General features: G+C 42.1%; 1 protein-coding gene across 3 annotated transcripts in view; it reads left to right on the forward strand.

The window, feature by feature from the left end:
* Nucleotides 1-339: 339 nt before the first annotated feature.
* ARHGAP20 (Rho GTPase activating protein 20) overlaps nt 340-18,056 on the forward strand; it is a 91,560-nt gene continuing 73,843 nt past the window's right edge. For 2 of the 3 annotated variants that reach the window (XM_006272348.4, XM_059720747.1), the window contains exons 1-2: nt 340-548; nt 11,714-11,799. In XM_006272348.4, coding sequence (XP_006272410.1) covers nt 447-548; nt 11,714-11,799 — 188 coding nt within the window. In that variant the 5' untranslated portion in view covers nt 340-446. The remainder of the gene's footprint in view (nt 549-11,713; nt 11,800-18,056) is intronic. The other variant, XM_014600664.3, reaches the window with a different exon arrangement.

Raw genomic sequence — 18,056 nt, forward strand, 5'->3', positions numbered from 1 at the left:
ATACCAGACGCAAGGCTCCCACCACCCCCCCTCGGCCACGCACGGATCGGGTGGCTCCGCCGGCGCCCCCTCCATCTTCATCCGCAAAACACCCGGCCACGGCTCTGACTCCGCCTCACGGGACGGCAGAAAAGCTGGTGCGAGTGCAGCACCCCCCCCTGCCACTGCGCATGTGCACCGGTGTGCGGGGCGCTGGGCGGGGCCAGCACCTGTGGGCTGCGCACTGCGAGTCTCACCCGCGGGGGGCGGGGCCACGGCTGGGCGGGCTGGCTGTTGGCGGGGGCGGGGCCTCCCGCCGGCTGGGCGGGCTGGCGGTTGGCGGGGGCGGGGCCAGGGGCCGGCGGCGGCTGCAGCCCTGAGCGCGGCGCTCACTGTCCGTGGTGCGGGCAGTTGCGGAGCAGCGCGATGCGCTCGTGAGCCCCGGGTGGGGGCGGGGAAGGGACTGGATGGCAGCGATGTCCCCGCAGCAGGAGCACGTCGGGCAGGGCCGCTCGTCCTCCCTCACTGGGGAGCCCCGCGCGCCCGCCGCCGCCCCCGACAGCAAGAAGGTGAGACCCTTCCCCCCCCCCAGCCCTGCGCCCGCGGTGAGTGGGGGACGGAGGCCGTGGGTCGCAGCAGGGAGCGAGCACCCAGCCTGGGCACTTCGCAGGGCAGAGACCCGAGCCTCCCGCTGCAATCCCGCTTCCCCTGCAAGGTAGACAAGGGGCCGCCCCCGCCCCGCTGCCCCGGGGCCTTTCGGGCTGGGCCAGGACTCGCTTCCCCTTTGTCGGGGTTCGCCTCAACTCCTCTAAAGCCCCCGAGCCGATTCTCCCAGGACCTAGTGCTGCAGGAGGCCCCCGGGTCTCACTGCCGCCCTCCCTGCTGCTGCCCGCTGCCTCCGTCTGCCGAGGACGGGCGAGGGGGTCACCTCAGCAAAGGATGTGCCGGTCTGGGGCTGCAGGGCAGACTTGCTCTGCCCCCCCCGGGTGCTGTGCCCCCTGAAGAGGCTGCACAGCCGGGGAAAAGCCCGCGACACCTTGCAGGGGGGCAGTGCGGGTGTGTGCGACAACACTGTCACCCCACTGCCCCGCTCCGAAGGCAGCCGGAGAAGCGGTGAGACTGTGCAGATAGATAAATCATGTGGTAGCCAAGACAGTCCAGAAATGTGACGGGTAAGGATTTCTCAGGATGGTATGGTTTATTGCACCAAATATGTAGTCTGGTTAGACTTAGATGAGCTTTTGAATATAAGACAGTCTTCCTCACCAAGCGGTTCCCCAGAATATTCTTCAACTGTGATCAAATGTAGTCGGAGTGAAATATCTGAGATATTCCTTAGCTGGTGCACCCCCAAGACTTGGAGAGAGACTTTGCCTTGGATGGCAGGGCGAACTGATCTTTTTAGGTATTTTGTCACTCTAAATATCCTGAGGTCATCTGTGACAGCTAAATGAGGTTGCTTTTCCTATTGTTGCTCCTTTGACATGTTCTGATGATGGTCATCTTTGTGCCTGCCAAACCTTGCAACCTGTCAACGCCCAGATGTCACACGCAAGCCAGAAATGAGATGGCAACAAGGAACACAGTGTGTCAGGGAGCCTTAGATGCTGTGAGATCCACTGTTTTACTACAGCCTACACTTTGTGATTCACTATTTTGGATGCAGATGTTAATAGGCGCATTGGAACGTCTGGGAAGTGCTTGTGAGATCCTGTTCCAAAGAGCTCATGGTCTTTGCAATGTTATAGTGAGGGGGAGGCAGGAGGATGCTGGCTGGTATGTCTACTTCCCCCAGATCCTAAGACTGTATCCAGGTTCTGTGGAGGTGCACGCAGAGGGACACGTATTGATGTTCTTGTGAAAATGAGCAGCTTGTGCCCTTGGAGAGGACATGCAACATATGGCACTTTGTATGCAAAATGGGGGCAGGGCTGGCCACATCCAGCAGACACCCCCATTAAGTTCATATGCATTCACAGGTAAAAACCCACATTGCACTGCTCCTTTGAGTGCTACATTGGAAATCTTTTGTATTGGGATGAGAAGAGGCTTCCTACACCCTTTTCCATACAAGTTCAGTGGTCCTAACTGTGCATGGAATTGAACCTTAAGTAGAAGATCTCATTTAGTGTTCAGATTCTACACTGAGCAGCACCCTGTGAACACCAATGCTGTTTATTTTACAAAGCAAGATTGAGGCTACTTAATAATGGAAGATATCGTCTTTTTCCTACAAGGTAGTTAAGGGCTCATGGGGTGCCCCCAACACCTGAATTTACTTTACCTTATGGTCTGGTTTGGTCTGGAGTTGTGTGGGAGAGGAAGTCAGCAAGAGATCTGTGTAGAGTAGAAGCTGGTGACAGTTTCAAAGAGCAAAATGATGTTAAGACAGGTTGAGAGGTTAATGCAAATACAATACTGAAAGCCTTTATAACACTATTAATGTTGACCCCCTGACCTAAATCCCCTCAAGACACTGTCAGCAGCCACTAAATCTTTCTTTTCCCCTGTTGTCATGATTATATCTTACCCAGAGTAAGTTAAGTGCACTTAACTTGGAATGGCTGTATTTGTCAGACCTCTGGTTTTATCTTGACGTACTAGTTTGTGTTTAGTTGTCAAAACAAATGGATATGGTGTATGCTCTGAAGCAGGAAATTGCAAGGTAGAAGCTGCTAATTATGCTTTAGTTCCCAAATTTGCTGTTATGGATAAGCAAATCACCAGACCTCTTGATCTTTCTCTTAGTTCTGTATGTAAAATGGCTATGATTACGTTGCAGGGATGTTTTGAGAGTGTGTTTGTTAGACACTTGTCATCCTCCTGTAAAGGTGATACAGAAATGGTGATGGTAAGCTTGGGAAGAATCCTGGACTAGATTCTCCATTAATATAAATTGACACAATACACATCAGTAAAAAGTTGCTTATGCTGATGTAGCTTATTTTGGTAAATGTAGGCATAAGCTAGTCAATATAAAACAACATAACTATGTCAGCAATACTAGGTTGCATTAATTAAACTAGGTTAAGCTAGTCTGATGTTTTATCTTTCTACAGGAGGTAGTGAAGCTTGACTAACAAAGGCTGGATGTTTTCCTTAAATCGGTAGCTAACAGTCATCATTCCTGTGTTTGTGTTTTGCTACACCCTTGAATTTCTAGAATTACTTAAAATAATTGTTCAGCAAAGCACAGAATTTTTCTATGTTCATCCTTGCACTAAAATCAACTATTCTTCCACCAGAGCGTGGTGTTATTCTGTAGCAAGTGACACAACGTGCAGATCAAAATAGTGTTAATGATATGGGTCATCAGATGTGCCTGTTTGGTTTTGACTCTGCAGACATGTGGCAGGTGCACTGGCGGCCTTCTGAAAACATGCAACGAGGCACATTTCAAAATCAGATCCTCAAACACAGTGATTGCTGAGTGACTTAAATGAAAGAAGAGTCCTGGTAGCATGAAGGGTTGTACTCAGTGGACAAGGTTAACGTGGTGTTAGGAAAGCTGGGATAGTTGTAAAATTCTCTATTTTCTCTCTCTCTCTCTGGCCTCTGGAAAAATTAGAAAATAAATGGACATGTGTTTTCCTTATGTGCTACTACCCTGATCTCTTTGCTCTTGTACATGATACTCTTTACATACCCTTAATTTGTGTAGGGTAGGGTTTGTTTGTTTTTTTGACTTCCTATGAGCCTGTATCATCAACTGCAATCTTTGGGCTACAGTCAAAATGTTTACTATTGATAACTAGGATTTTGGTTGTCTAGGGATACTTCTAGAACCACACTTATGCAGGTAATGGAAAACTGCTGAATATGTTTGCAAAATGATATGGGCTATTTCAACTCTGAAGAGGTCTGAGAAAAGCATGTGGGTACCTAAACCACTGATGCAGTTGTTGCATTATTTCTATTAGTTTAAGGTTATTGTAGCATTTATCATTTGTTTCCTATGCACGTGGCTAGTAGATACCCCTGTGAAAAGAAGTATTTCCCCAGTCATCTTATCTGTGCTCTGACAGTGTTCAACTCCTTTCTTTTCATCTTTTACCTGGAGCTGAGATCACTGCATATATGCTTCCAGTAGCATGAAGCATATTGCCAAAACTAGAGAGTAGAGTTGTCAACCTAGTTGTGACCTACTCAATCTATGTCATTATGTCAAGGATGTGTTTGCTTGCTGTCCTATGTGCATTCCTTTTAGGGAACTGGAAAAAAGGTGGTCTGAGGTGAAGGCATCCCCTCAGCCTATGGATCTCCCAAGACCTTTTAAAAAACCCTGCCAGAGACTTAAAATGAACATTGCATGTGAGAGAGAGGAAGGTTTTCCAATAGCCTTTCAAATGAAAGACAGGCAGTAGGCTTTAAGAGGCATGTAGGAATCTGGAGATCACAGCTTTGAGACCCTTCTGCATGAGCAGCTGATGCATGTGTTCCCCTGCACGCTAGTGCTGCCCTCGAGCTTTGTCCATTTTAAACTGCCTGTAAGAAACCATGCATTACAGAAGCCTGGACCTACTTGTGTTGAGTGTTAATCCTCCTACTTTTTCTTGCAATCCCATCCTCCAATTTTTGGAGCACTTCTTTCTTTCACGAAAATAGGCAAGATATTCTAACCAAGGTTTAAACAAAAGCCGTAAGACTGTTACGGCTTTCACAATTGCTCTGTGAGCAACATAACTTTGTAGGGCATTTCTGTTAGTTTAGAGTTCCTCTTATTGCTTCTGTTTTCAGTCTCTGCCTCTACTGTGCACTTTGCCACCCTTTGTTCTGTGAGTGTGTTTTTTGACTCTACCATGGTCATAGCTTTTTCCTCTCAGGCCCCTGTAATTGTTCTCCTTAGTTATTCCTCTGAAATTGGTTTTATTTTTAGGAAAGTCTTTGTAACTTAAAGGATTCTGCCAAGGTAAACAGTCACTGAGTACTTACCTGGTAAATATTCACGTGCTCTGCCTTGTTGAGTCCTGAGAAGGGCATGTATGTTCTGTAAATTCATGATGCACATGAACATATCCTGGTTCTCGAACTGACAGTTAAGTTGCCATCACTATCTTGTCCAGATTAACAGGGGGTCAAGAATGGGATAGAAGAATAAACAACCTTATTGTTCTACTGAAGAAAGAGCAAAATTCTTTAAGGTTTAGTTGACTTTTAGTCAGTGTATGCTATAGGACTGACAAATAATGGAGTGGTGCATAGAGACAAAAATATGAGCACCAGAATGGGCTTATTACCTATTACTGTAGTTGTAAATGGCCTAGTGATTTGTGGGAAACATAGCTGTGAAATATGCTTAAAATACTGATGCACAAATAGATCCTGAGAGAGAGGCTGTTAGACAGTGAAGAATATCTTGGGGCTTTTTTGTAGTCTTGGTAAAGCAATTATTTGTAAAGGTTGTTCTAAAAATCTATTTCATTGTTTGGTTCATGCTATAACCAAAGATGAAGTATGCATCTGGTATTTATTGTTGGTCAAACAACAAAAGAACAGTTTTATTTTTTTTAATCACTTGCTATTCTTATTAATCTTCATATTTAAAATACCTCCCTTTTATAAATCTGGTTGCCTCTTACTAAATAAATAAAAATGGTGAGGAACCCAGGCTGACCACCCCAGAGAGTAAAATTCTCCGTTCACAGAACAGCTGTTGTCCAAGCAGTAGTAGTGTGACCTTCACCTCCACTAGCCAGGCAGTGCCTCAATCCCGACCCACTCACAGGGCTGAGCTTCCAAACACATGAAGTTATTTGCCTTGGGTGGGGGTGCCAACAATAGTGCCTACCCATTGAAGAGGTTGTGGTTGTGCTGTGATTACCTGTCAGTTAGGAATTGAACTGATCTCACCCTCTCTTCTCTGGATCGCTGACTAGTCATATCTAGATTTTGCTTGGGTGTTCAAGTCATTGGCAAAAGCTTCTACATTTTGTTACTAAGCTTAGAAGCTGTTCTGGTTATCCTCATCACCTCAGCAAGGCGCCTGACCATGGCACTGGTTAAAGAAATCTGATTTTCTTGTTGCTGGGAAGCATTGGAGGACAATGCATGGAGTCAGTGAGTCTCTCTGTGCTCTGAATTTTGCCGTTGATTTCAAGGAGCGTAGAACCAGATCCTTGATGATCAAGGTGAACTTGGATCTTGTGGTAGATAATGACTTGAACAGACCAAGATTCAAATGTATATTAGCAGATATGTTTGCAACACTGTAAATAAAATTTAGTTGCTGGCTGGGCACGGGGATTTGTTCCACGTACACCACCACTAAAATCAGTAGTGCTCCATGTGAGTGCTAGTGTTCTGTGTAGAGCAAGCTGATATTTGGGATCTTGATTAGCTCAACAATGCCAACATTATGGCAAAATGGGAGGCTGGAGGGAATATTAAAATCAGGGTGGTTCAGCTAGATGGTAGTTGCAGAGGGCATCTGTTCATTGCAGTATCTTGGAAAAGAATGACTGGGCATGTATTTTGCTTCTCTAGGCAGTCGTAAAAAATTATAAACGCTGTACCATTTACATCTGGTATCTTAATTATTTTCCCTATGAAAGAAATCATACGTGCCACGAATTCTTTCATGTTTTCTCTATTTAATTTATTCTCGTCTATTCTCTTTCCAGGCCTAATATAGCGGAATATTATGCACAAATCATAAGAACGTGCTATATTTTCATTTAGCTTTGTCCTTTTTTTTAAGGCTCCACTTAAGCACTGCTGTACATTAGGTTTTGCACAGAATGGAGATTAATATCATAATTGAACAACACAGCTGTTTAGACAGATTCCATATAAAGTAACTATCTACTTCAATTACTAGCCAAAATGAGTTTAAAGCCAGCCTTTGGAAATAGATTTTCCCAAAGAGCAGATGACTTAGTTGATACTCAGAGTAAAGAGTGACAGCTTAGCTGCTAATCCTTCCATCTATAAATTTATAAGATTGAATTGCAATGATTGTGGAACAGAACCTCACTTGCTATAACTCAACTCTCTTGAATATGGAGCTGTGCTAATTTACACCATGTGAGAATGGGGCCTTATATATTCAGTTTATTATAGTCTTTCTTTTACCCCTGCCTCCACAAAAACTGTTTCTAGTGAAACTGAGATTGCAGCTTCATGTTTGTGGTTTGAGTTTAAAAAAAATTTAGACAGGCAGATAGTATAAAATTAAAGATGAACTTAGAAGAAAGCCAAGCCTTTAAAAATATGGAAATGCATTTTTAACTACAGTATCTCAGCTCTGCTCCTCGCAAATGCCAGACTGCCTTCTCCCATCTTTGCATACATGGTATTAAACATGTGGATCAGATGATATTCATTGTATGATATGTTTTGTAGGTGCATACCTCTGCCAATAAGCGTGAGAGGTTATTGCCATACTGACTTTCTTTTTTATGCAAGTATTGGAGCTTTGCAGCATTCAGATATTCCCCTGGATAAGTGGTTACCATATCTCCAACAGGCCTCTGTTTTCTCTAGTGCCTACAGACTTTGATGTAACAGTATGCATGGGCAAGAGCAGGGAGAGCAGGGTCCTCGGGCAGCTCTACTGAAGAGAATAGGCAAATTCAATTAACTTAATTATATTTGTCTCCCATTCTCTGTTTTTCAGGGAACAAAAACAAAACTTTTGATGAAAAAAAAAATGTTTCTAGCCCTGGTGAACACCACCTCATAGATGTTCTCCATTTGCAAACAATTGATCTGATTACTTTCAGTTGTGTCAGGAAACTTTTCTTTTGATAAGCAGACTTTATTATCAAATCTAACAAAGCAGAATCTTTATTTAGTGCTAAATTTAGTTCTACAGCAGCCAGTTGATCCCATCCTGAAATTGATTCCTTTCCCACTTATGTGCTTGGATTATTTTAGCAGGGGTGTGCGAAACAGGTTGTATTCGATTCAGATTCGACCCAAATCGGGTACAGTGATTCGATTAATTGATTCGGCCAAATCCAAATCTGAAGATTTGAAGCCGATTCAGAGAATCAGTGATTCGACCATAGACACAGCTTTAAATGTTTATTCTACATACCTCGAGGAAGCAGGTGGCTGATGATCGCTGCAATGCTGGGGCAGATGGGTCATCCCACAGGAGCATGGGGGGGCCCCCCATGTGCTTGGCAGTGAACCTGGAAGTGGACTGGAAACACTTCCAGTCCACTTCTGGGTCCACCAGGGAGCGTGCTGGGGGATTTCCCCCCCCCCACTCCCCGTGCCCTCCCAGCTCAGTGATTGGCCATAGGCGGACCCCAGGTGCTCCCCCAGACCCAGGAGGCACCAGTCACCGAGCCGGGGGGGGGGGTGCAGGGAGGCCCCCCACCGTACTCTCTGGCAGACCCGGAAGTGGACTGGAAGTGCTTCTGGCCCACTTCCTGGGTCTGCTGCTGAGCATGCTGGGGAGTCCCCTGCACTCCTATGGGATGCTCCAGCTGCGACAGCATCCCAGCATTCATGAGCTGCCTGCTACCTTGAGGTATATAGAAAAAACATTTAAAACTGTATCTATGTCTGAATCTCTGAATCTTTCCGAATCCCTCTGAATCGATTCAGAGGGTTCTGATTTGATTCAGAGATATTAGAGTCTCCTGATTTGATTCTAATTTGGAGATTCGGACGCCGAATAGGGCCAAATCTCTGGCAAATCGAATCAGGGACTGAAGCTTTGCACAGCCCTATATTTTAGCTCTCAGAGGTCAAGATAAGGGCCTCATTTTGTTGGGCACAACATGGCCACCATTAAAAAGCCCTCGAATTGGTGTCCTCCCAAATTATATGAATTAATTTAAAATAATTTTTTATTTAGCCTTCTTGAGTATTTAAGGAGTCAACATTTTCAAACCTGAGGGACCATGAGGACCAAAACTCTTGAAAATCTTTGCTGAGCTGCTAGTGCAGTTTCATGTCTTCAAGTAAGAAAAATACTAAACAAAACTCTCAACAAAATAGTCATATACCAATAAGATGCGGTCTTGTCTCCTTACAAGTGTTCAGGTAAAATCTGTGGCCTGTGTTCCTTAGGAGGTTGCATTGAATTGTCACAGTGGTTCCTTCCAAACTTCTTGCATATGTTATTTAAAATGTTAACACCTATTCAGATTTGATAATCAGACAAATGGTGATTCTCTGTAGTACAGCTCAGCTGGAGGAGTTCAGCAAAGTAGGTATTTTCACTCCTTTTTTGTTATAAAAAATTTTAATCTCTCTCCCTTGTGCTGAAGTCTTAAATACAGAAGTTTCATTCTAAACTATCATATTGTATTGCATGATAAAATATCAGTGTTCTTTTCTGTATGAATAGAAACCCAAACATTAAAAAAACAACTGATAGCAAATGCTTTGTATTGATTAGGCAAACAGATATGCCCCAAAGAAAGTGTAGTGTGGGGTACTGCAGATTTTCTGCTTTCATTGAGGAATAGAATATAAATTTGCCTTAAGAGCTAGGCAACATTAAGAATACAAATTGGCAGAAGAATCTGCTGTCCTCTCAAATGTGCACTGGTGGCATTCAGTGGTTATTTTTAGCATAAGGGAAGAAAATCTGGTTCATGATTAGCTAAAAAAAAGCTGTGCAATGACTTTTGTTTGTAGAGTATATCAGCACTGTATCCCTGGTGTACTTGGGGAGGTACACTCATGAGGGTGCCTTACCCATCTCTTCCCTCCTGCATGTACCAAATCTGGAAAAGCAGCAGTGAAGCTGTCGTGGGGCATCTTATGTAGCTGCTGTCAGGCAATCTGTAGAGCAGCAATGTGAGATCCCTCTGCAGCAGCTTCGCTGCTACATTTCTGGCACTGGCTTGTGTGAGCAGAAGTGGGCAGAATGTGCTTGAAGAGATCTGTCCCTTGATGTGCCAGGGACATGCTACAGACTAGCCGTAGTGGTTACCAGTTTACCATCTGAAGCAATGTTAAAGGAGAACTAGTGCTGTATATTTATAAGGATTGGTGCATGTGTTGTAGAACCTGGATATTCAGGGCATTCTTCTCAACCTTTAGTAAGTAACAAATGACCAGATTGTGGAACATCCGGGTTTTGCTGCCCATGGAGCAATATTGACAAGTTAAGGTGATTTTTATCTATAAATCTTGCATTTAAGATTTCATCTTCAACCTGTGGGCTGAATAAATAAACCAGTACTCTCACTTGTATCTCATGTGCCGTCAAGATCTTCTCTCCCCAACTTTCCTGAATCAGTCCTCAGGAAAATTTAAATTCCAGTCCCTTTGATCACCGATGTAGATCTCTGTTACAGATGAGCTTTAAAAAATAACTATTATCCTCTGTGTGGACCTAGTCATTGGAGGGGGAGGGGGAGGTGGCATAGTTTGTCAGTGGGTTATGCAAGTCATTCCTAGACAGTGGTAGACCATTCAAGATCTGGTATTGTGGGTTCTACTTTTGGCTGGAAGCAGGGAGTGACATTGGTCATAACAGTGCTCAGCTTCAAAGACACTGGGACTTTTGCTTCTTAATAGCTTGGGTGTCTTTAACAATATCACTAGGCAGGGGCGGGCAATTATTTTGGGCGGAGGGTGGCTTACTGAGTTTTGGCAAGCCATCAAGTGCCACATGACAGGCAGCCAGGGGCAGATCAATATTAATTTTCTAACATTTTTAGGGGCCCCGCAGGCCAGATGGATTGGCCTGGCGGGCCGCATCTAGCCTGCGGGTTTCATTTTGCCCACCCCTGCACTAGAGGGAAGAATAATGTTATTTGCTTAGTACTATGTTGTAGTACTCGTATTCACTTAATGGGGAAACTATACTCTTCTCTAGAATTAGTGTCTTTTTTGTCTCTTCATCCTTTGTGTTTTTCCTCTACATATTCCCTGTCTTTAGTGATTTTTCTGTTTTCTTTCTTCTCTGCATCAGTTTCAAGTTCAATTCTACCCACTTCCTCATTCTGTTTGATAATGATTAGCAGTGAAATACTTAATGCTGGTGTTTAGACTGGGTTGAGCCTTAGATTTAACACTGCTGTTTGATTTAATGGGGAAGGCAGCTGTTCCTACTTCTAAAATTGTCTTAATATGTAGGTAGAAAATACTGTTTCAGTTTAAAATCTGGACTAGAAAGTTAGTTTTTATAGCAAAAGTGTAGTCTGAAGAATATGAATGTCAGGCCAGAAGTATATCCAGTACCACTAGCTTGGCATTTGATACATTTGATGTACTATGGATCAGCAGTTCCCAATCTGTGGTACGTGTACCACCAGTGGTATGCAGACAACCTGTCAGTGGTACATGTTAACAGATTTATTATAATGACTTTATATGACAGTAATTTGCTGGTGGTGCTTAAGATTGAACTGAAATTTTTGCTGGTGGTACTTAAGGTTGTATCATTTTAAATTGGCAGTGTGCAATCTGTCAGAGTTTGGGAACCTCTGCTATAGATCATTAAAATTAAAAAAGCTATTGATAATGTATCTGCATTTGTAGGGTTGTGGGTAACTTGGGCAGTGCAGTGTTGAGGCTAACCATCCCATAAAAAGGGGAAATTGATTCTTTTAAATTGTATCTCTTACATTTGTCCTACTCACCCTAACCTAAGCAATTACACAGTTGCTTCTTCCCCTGCCAAGTGCCTCTTTTGGAGATGTCCCCCTCTTCATATCAGTGTGAAGTTGGATTCTGGCTGTTGAAAGTGTTGAATAAATTTCTCTGTATACCTGGTTATTGTTTGAAGACGCCTATGATTCACTTTGTTTCTTTTTCCAATCAGAAGATGAAGAGCTTGGCCCAAAGACGTCAGTCTGCACCATCACTGGTCCTAAGCAAAGCACTTAACAAGTCCAGAACTATCACCAGGTGAGTCGATGCATTTTCCTGGCTGTCCCTTTTGCAGTTGCTCAGCCCAAATCTTGATTTTCTTTTTTTATGAATGGTTATACATATTGAGTTAAATTATGCCTTCAGGCAGTCGCACTGAGTAGGAAGAGAAGGTGCCCTTGGCTGTTACATAGGCATAATGCCTAATGCATCCAGTCGTGACTCTGGCTGCACCATTCCAGTACAACCATTCTCATGCTGTCTGATGATATGTGGAGGACCAAGCAGAGCTACTCCCCTGATGCATCCAGGCATCATTAATCAATCTCATTCCTTTTTGTACCAGAAACCAAATTATGGCTCCCTGCTGTAGAGATGGAGTGAGCAGAGGAGTGTAAATGGCTTCCCTCTTCCCTCCCTCCAGTTATGCAGTGTCAGGCATCATTCAGCTCCAGTTGTAGAATAATTTATATGAGAAGTATGGACTAAGTTTCTACAGATAAATTTTTGTATGTGCCTTGAACTATATTAGTATGTTGTTCACAACAGTTATTAGACTTTAAACTACTAACTTTAAGTTTGTAGAAAACTAAACTGTCTTGTAGAATGGTGCGTGCTGCTTCCGATGAAGCCAAGTCTTTTATGAATGTGATGAGGAAAATCAAAATGTGGCTGTGGAAAGCATAGTCTTTCCCCACAGTTTTGGGAGAATGTGAAGTAATTGGTATGCGGGCATTGGAAGGTTTGCTGCATTTTATCTAACTAATATCTCAATCCTTATTTAGTGCCCTGTGGAATTAAACTGCACCTGAGAAATCGGTGAAATAATTCTGAGAGAACTTCAGAGATGTAAAAAGAAGCAAAGGGAAAATAAATTATAACTTTTGGTAGCCACTGCAGGTCTTTTTCAATCAAAAGAAGTCTAGTGGCCAGAGTATATGGTTAGGTACCAGAGACACACATTCTTATTCCAGCTCTGATGCTTCCTCTGTGTTGTTGAGTGAGAATTAACTTGTCTACTTTATTTCCAGGTCTCTCAAATAAGTTTAATGGTTAATTAATAGCTTCTTAATGAATATTCCAAGCTGTGAGCTGATGGTGGTTTATTCTTGCTCCTTTTTTTCCATGCTGTTTGCAGCTATCTTTAAAATTTGTGATTTAACCTCTGGAAATCACCTTCACCTTTTCCTGTAGAACCGAATTTCTGAAAGCTGAGAGAAGCACATCTTCACATACATGGGGAGCAGTATTGACTTGGCATATAGGGACAGATTCCAGTAAAACAGTCTTGCAATTTTCTGCAGCTTATAGATGTCCAGCTTAGTAATGTCACTCTCTCTATATGCGTATCCCTTCAGTGTATTAGAGCCTGGAAGTAGTTGTATCTGCAATAGCCCAGTCTGATGCTGTCATCAAACAATACCTATGAAAGGTGTAAGAAGACAATGAGCTGACTTAATATCTGTATAGTTCTTTCAGTATATAAACTGCTACATAATAGTTAAATGGTCTGCCACTCTATCCTTGAATAAATTAGTCTTTTCTAGTACCGCATGCATCTTATAGACAAAATAACCATTGAGAGTCATCTCTCAATGAAATTTCAATCAATTTCAGGATGTGGTTCTTTTGGATTCAGTGACAAAAGTTGCATTAGTGTTCTTCTATAAAGGAACACGGCTAGTGATTAAATATGAACATTTGTGCAGTGAGCAATGGAATTTTCACTGGAGAAAATTCATAGGAATTTGAAGACTTACAGGTACAGCAGCAACGATGGAAACAACCATCAATTATTTTGACTAACTAGATGTCATCTTGAGATTCCTGCCTCATGAGAGGAGACATGACTGCACAGCACGTACACTGGCAGTCCTGGGAATGAAAAGGACTTGTGGTCTTGAGAGAGCTGACTGCTGTCAAAGCATTCTGGATATAGGGGTCTGATCAAAAAGAAAATCCCACTTCTGGGACAAGGAAATAGAGGACTAAGAACTTGTCAGTGGCAGAAATAAAAGAACTTGAAAGTATCTTTGCAGCTGGAAGCATCTTACAGCTATTAAGGTACTTGATAAAGCATCCAAAAGAGACAGCCTGAAAGAACCAAGCATGGAGAAACATTTTGCAGCTGAATCCAAGCCCAAACTCAGACAAGCCCCAAAAAAGTATCTACAGGCGGCCAAAGAGGACAGAATACTTTTGTTTTGGACTCCATGACAGAATTTGATGTTGACAGCAGTAAGGAAGACAATTTGCTGCCATGGAGGAGTAATGACAAAAGATGTGTAGGATTCTGAGGTCCATAGAAAAGAGTCTGTAGGTAGTGTACCAAGTTGTTGCTACACCAGGCCTGGTTCCACAGATTCTGGAAGGTTTTAGAGGTCTGCAGAGGGAGCTGAGAAATATTCAGATAATCTTCCTGGAAATTCTTCCTGTGTCTTAAGATGAGAGAATACAGAAGATATTGGAGGTGAATATTTGGTTAAGTGGTATAAAGGACATGGCTGTGGTTTTGTGAAGCATTGGTGTACCTTTAGAATACAACTATACATTGTATAGTTCTGATGACACTCATCTTAGTAGTTCTGATGACGCTCATTTTAGTAGTAGGGATATCAACCCAATGGCAAATTAGTTAGGGTATTTGGGAGGTCTGTGAATGAGGAGGTTGATATAGGGGTTATTTTCGTACAAACATAAATAAGCAATACAGCTGCAGTGAGTTGTACATATGATGAATCTAAGCAACACCGGGCACATAAGGAACACCATTTTTAACTGTGTACAAGAAAAAATATGATCTAGTTGATGGGATGGGTCTTATGACTGGTACACTAAAGTTGATATTACATTAAATATTTTGTCTAGTTCTGCTGATCAGGCATGAAGAAGGTGGTAGAGATATTGTAGAGAGGTAAAAGGAAGGATATAAAAATATTCCAGGGGCTGGAGATGACAAAACTAGAGACGTGATATTCAAGGAATTCAACTTATCTTAACAAGAGCTGGTTAAGAAGTGACTTGATCAATGCTTAGATAGATGGAAAAGGTGTTCAATAATGATAGTCACAACTTTGCTGACAAAAACATATCTGGATGCAATAGCTAAACACTGAAGTTGCATAAATATCAGTTGAATGCAGGCTCCTAGCTGTGAGGGTTAATTTAACATTGGAACATCTTTCCAAGATAAGTTGTGGAATCACTGTCACTTCGGGCTGTTAGGATGAAATCAAATATATTTTAAACAGAGATTCTTTCGGTCAAGTTCTTAGAGAAATATTAGGGCCTGTGTGTGCAAGGCAGTCAGACTGGGTGGTTTGGTAGTCCTTTCTGCTAACGAGATACGTTAATCTTTTGTCTTCTTTTGTTCATTTCCTTCCTTTTCTAACTGTAGGAAGGCATAGGATTGGCCTCATTGTCCTCAGCTTCCCTCTAACATCTGCAGTTCTGCATGAAGAAAATAACTATAATAAATAAAATCTTGTGCTTTAGGGTTTTATCCTATCCAGATCCTTTTTATCTGTTGCAAAATTGACCAGATGTATTCTTTCTTTCTTTCTTTCTTTTTTTATTGCTGCAAATCACTAGAGATTAGCCACAGCTAGAGATGGGACGCCAGTGTAGTGGAGTAGTACTTCAGCATGGTACAGAGTCCTTTTTTAGATGGCTGGCTTGTGTGTCTTGCTCATATCATAAGGGTCATGCTGGTCACCAGATTTAGAGTCATAAAGGATTTGTACATATGATGTGTACCTACCCTTCACCCCAAAATCAGGAAGGCCAAGACCCTTGATGGGTATTTTTGCCTTCCACAGAATGGAGTGGGGCTGCCTGCTGGGATCAAGTGGTCACATCTTCATCAGTTCCCTGCTATTTCAATGGCCATTTACATTGGTGACACTTCATTTGCTTTTGTTTTTTTCCTATGGCATGTAGCATTTTAGTCTCCTATGTCTTGGTTGTCTGAGACTAAAGTTTTGGGGCTTATTACAGAAGCGCCCAGTGAAGTTTTGTTTATGGGATATAGGAATTTATAGATTAGAGTATTTAACAGCTTCTTCTGGCTTTAGATTAAGGTGGCACTTTGAATCATGTAGTTCATATTCTTTTTCAAAACAGTTATAATTTCTATCATATCTACATAACTTTCCCTCATTCAAAACACATTGCACTTCGTCAGTAAAGTTACACACACTTTGAACTTTTGCTCTGCTTGCTGTGTAAATGTTTAATTCCTCTAGTGTGCTCACTTAAGCAGGACCAAAAAGCAACAAGATGGCCTCGTCTTTTCTGCCATCTCCAAATGTTTTACCTCAAAACTGTATTAGCATTGTGTTCCTTTTGGTGTAGACAAAACCAGTCTAAAAAATCCATTATTCTCCTTTTCTAATTGGCCCCTAATGCTGATACTCCAGTACCCTGACTCGTTAATGGATGACTAATGACGTGGTGATAACAAAGTTTCTATCCAAAGCCTGCAGACATCTTTGAAGGATCTGTATGAATCCTCTCACCTCAACAGCTGGTTCACCTCATTATTTGTTGAAATAAATAAGCAGGGATCCTGGTTTTCTCCGATTAAAAAAATCCCCAATTTTTTGGATTAAAGAATTAACCCCAAATCCACATGTATTATATTAATCACAGAAAAATGTGGATTTGGAGTTACTTTTTTAATCCAAAAATTGGGGATTTTTTTTAATCGGAGAAAACCAGGATCCCTGTTAAAGAGCAAGTGCAAAGTTTTAAAGGCGCAGGAAATACTTATACAAACAGAAGCTGACTTGTGTTTCTATAGGTGTCCTCAGATTGAATACAAGGTAACTCATACAATGCAATGACTGCCATTAGGACAAACTAGGGGATTTGGGGGCAAATCAGAGGTTATTAGCACTCTTCAGATATCTGGAGAGAGCTGTTTTAGCATTCAGTGGACTATTTCTTGTGGCAAGGAAGTGCCAGAAATTTGACATATGAAAGAACCTGAATGCTTTTTTAGGTGGTAGCTTATTGTGCTGTTGGTGTTTCCTCCCACTAATGTTCAAGTGTGCGGGGGGAAAAATAGATCTTAGTTAACTCCATGAATAGTAGTAGACCAAATTCAGGTTAGCTGTATTTGGCTCTGAATCCAGATTATACTTGTCATCACCTTGTATTACTGAGATCCTTATGATTCAGCAAAGATTGCATGATTTTCTGAATAACAGGCTCCAGCTGAAGCAGCAGTTATCAGTTTAAAACGGAAATTGCTGGGTAAAATCCTATAGTTTGTATGTATCAGCTCTGACTAAGATGATAGTTATGATTTCTTCTGGCCTTGAAATCTTGAAAAAAAAGGATGTAATACTGGAGACTCTCTAGTCAACTTGTGCTGACATCTTTTAGCCATCAGGCAATTTACCTCTCTCTCACTATGTATTTGTGGCTCTTCAAGGATCTCTGTGCAGGTAGACTCCTGACCTACTTCAAACACATAGGACCAGAATCCAGTTCTGTTTTGATGTCATCATCAATTTCCTTGATCTATGTACATTTCATCAGTTCATTACAAGTGGGATTTTAGAAAGAGGTCTTTTCTACCCTGTGATAAAACTCCTAATAATAGTGATGGAGGAAGTGGCTTGAAAAAAACCCTCTCACTTTAATTGTTATATAAATGAAGTTGACTATTTCTCATGATAGGAGAAGTCATAGCTCTTGTACTCTGCAGCACCAGACTCAATTCAGGTTTTGGAAACTGTTTTACTGTTGAATCTACAAGACAAATTATAAAAACACTTCTCTACAAATTAAAGTTATTAGAGTGTTAGAAATAAAAGCTGTTTTTATGGTGCTGTGGCATTAAGCGTACCTTGATAGCCTAGCGTAAGGACATATAGATAGCTTAGCATTTGTAACAATCTTTAAAACAACAGGTTCCGAGGGCTCGTAAGAACACTTTATGAACCTCCAAATGAAATGTGCTTTAAAAATCCTTTGTTATTATTTAGATTTTAGATTTATATTTGCAGATGTTGAGGAAAAAGGTGGATTTACGGACTGTCTTATGATTTTTTCCTACCCTAAAATAGAGTAATTTCCTAAATAGAATAGATAGATTAGTGGGGGCCAGCCTTTTTGGTAGCACCCTCCCCAAGTGCCACTCTAATCCCCTTCTTCTACCTAATCTGCTGCTTTGCTTCCTGCCCAATCTGCCTCTGTGATGTTTGTCTCCTCCTTGATCTACCACCTGCCACACTCACAGGCTGCCCGTATCACTAATGGCACATTTGCCACAGGTTGGCCACCCCTGG

This window comes from Alligator mississippiensis, chromosome 1 (genome assembly GCF_030867095.1).
Source record: "Alligator mississippiensis isolate rAllMis1 chromosome 1, rAllMis1, whole genome shotgun sequence".
NCBI lineage: Eukaryota > Metazoa > Chordata > Crocodylia > Alligatoridae > Alligator > Alligator mississippiensis.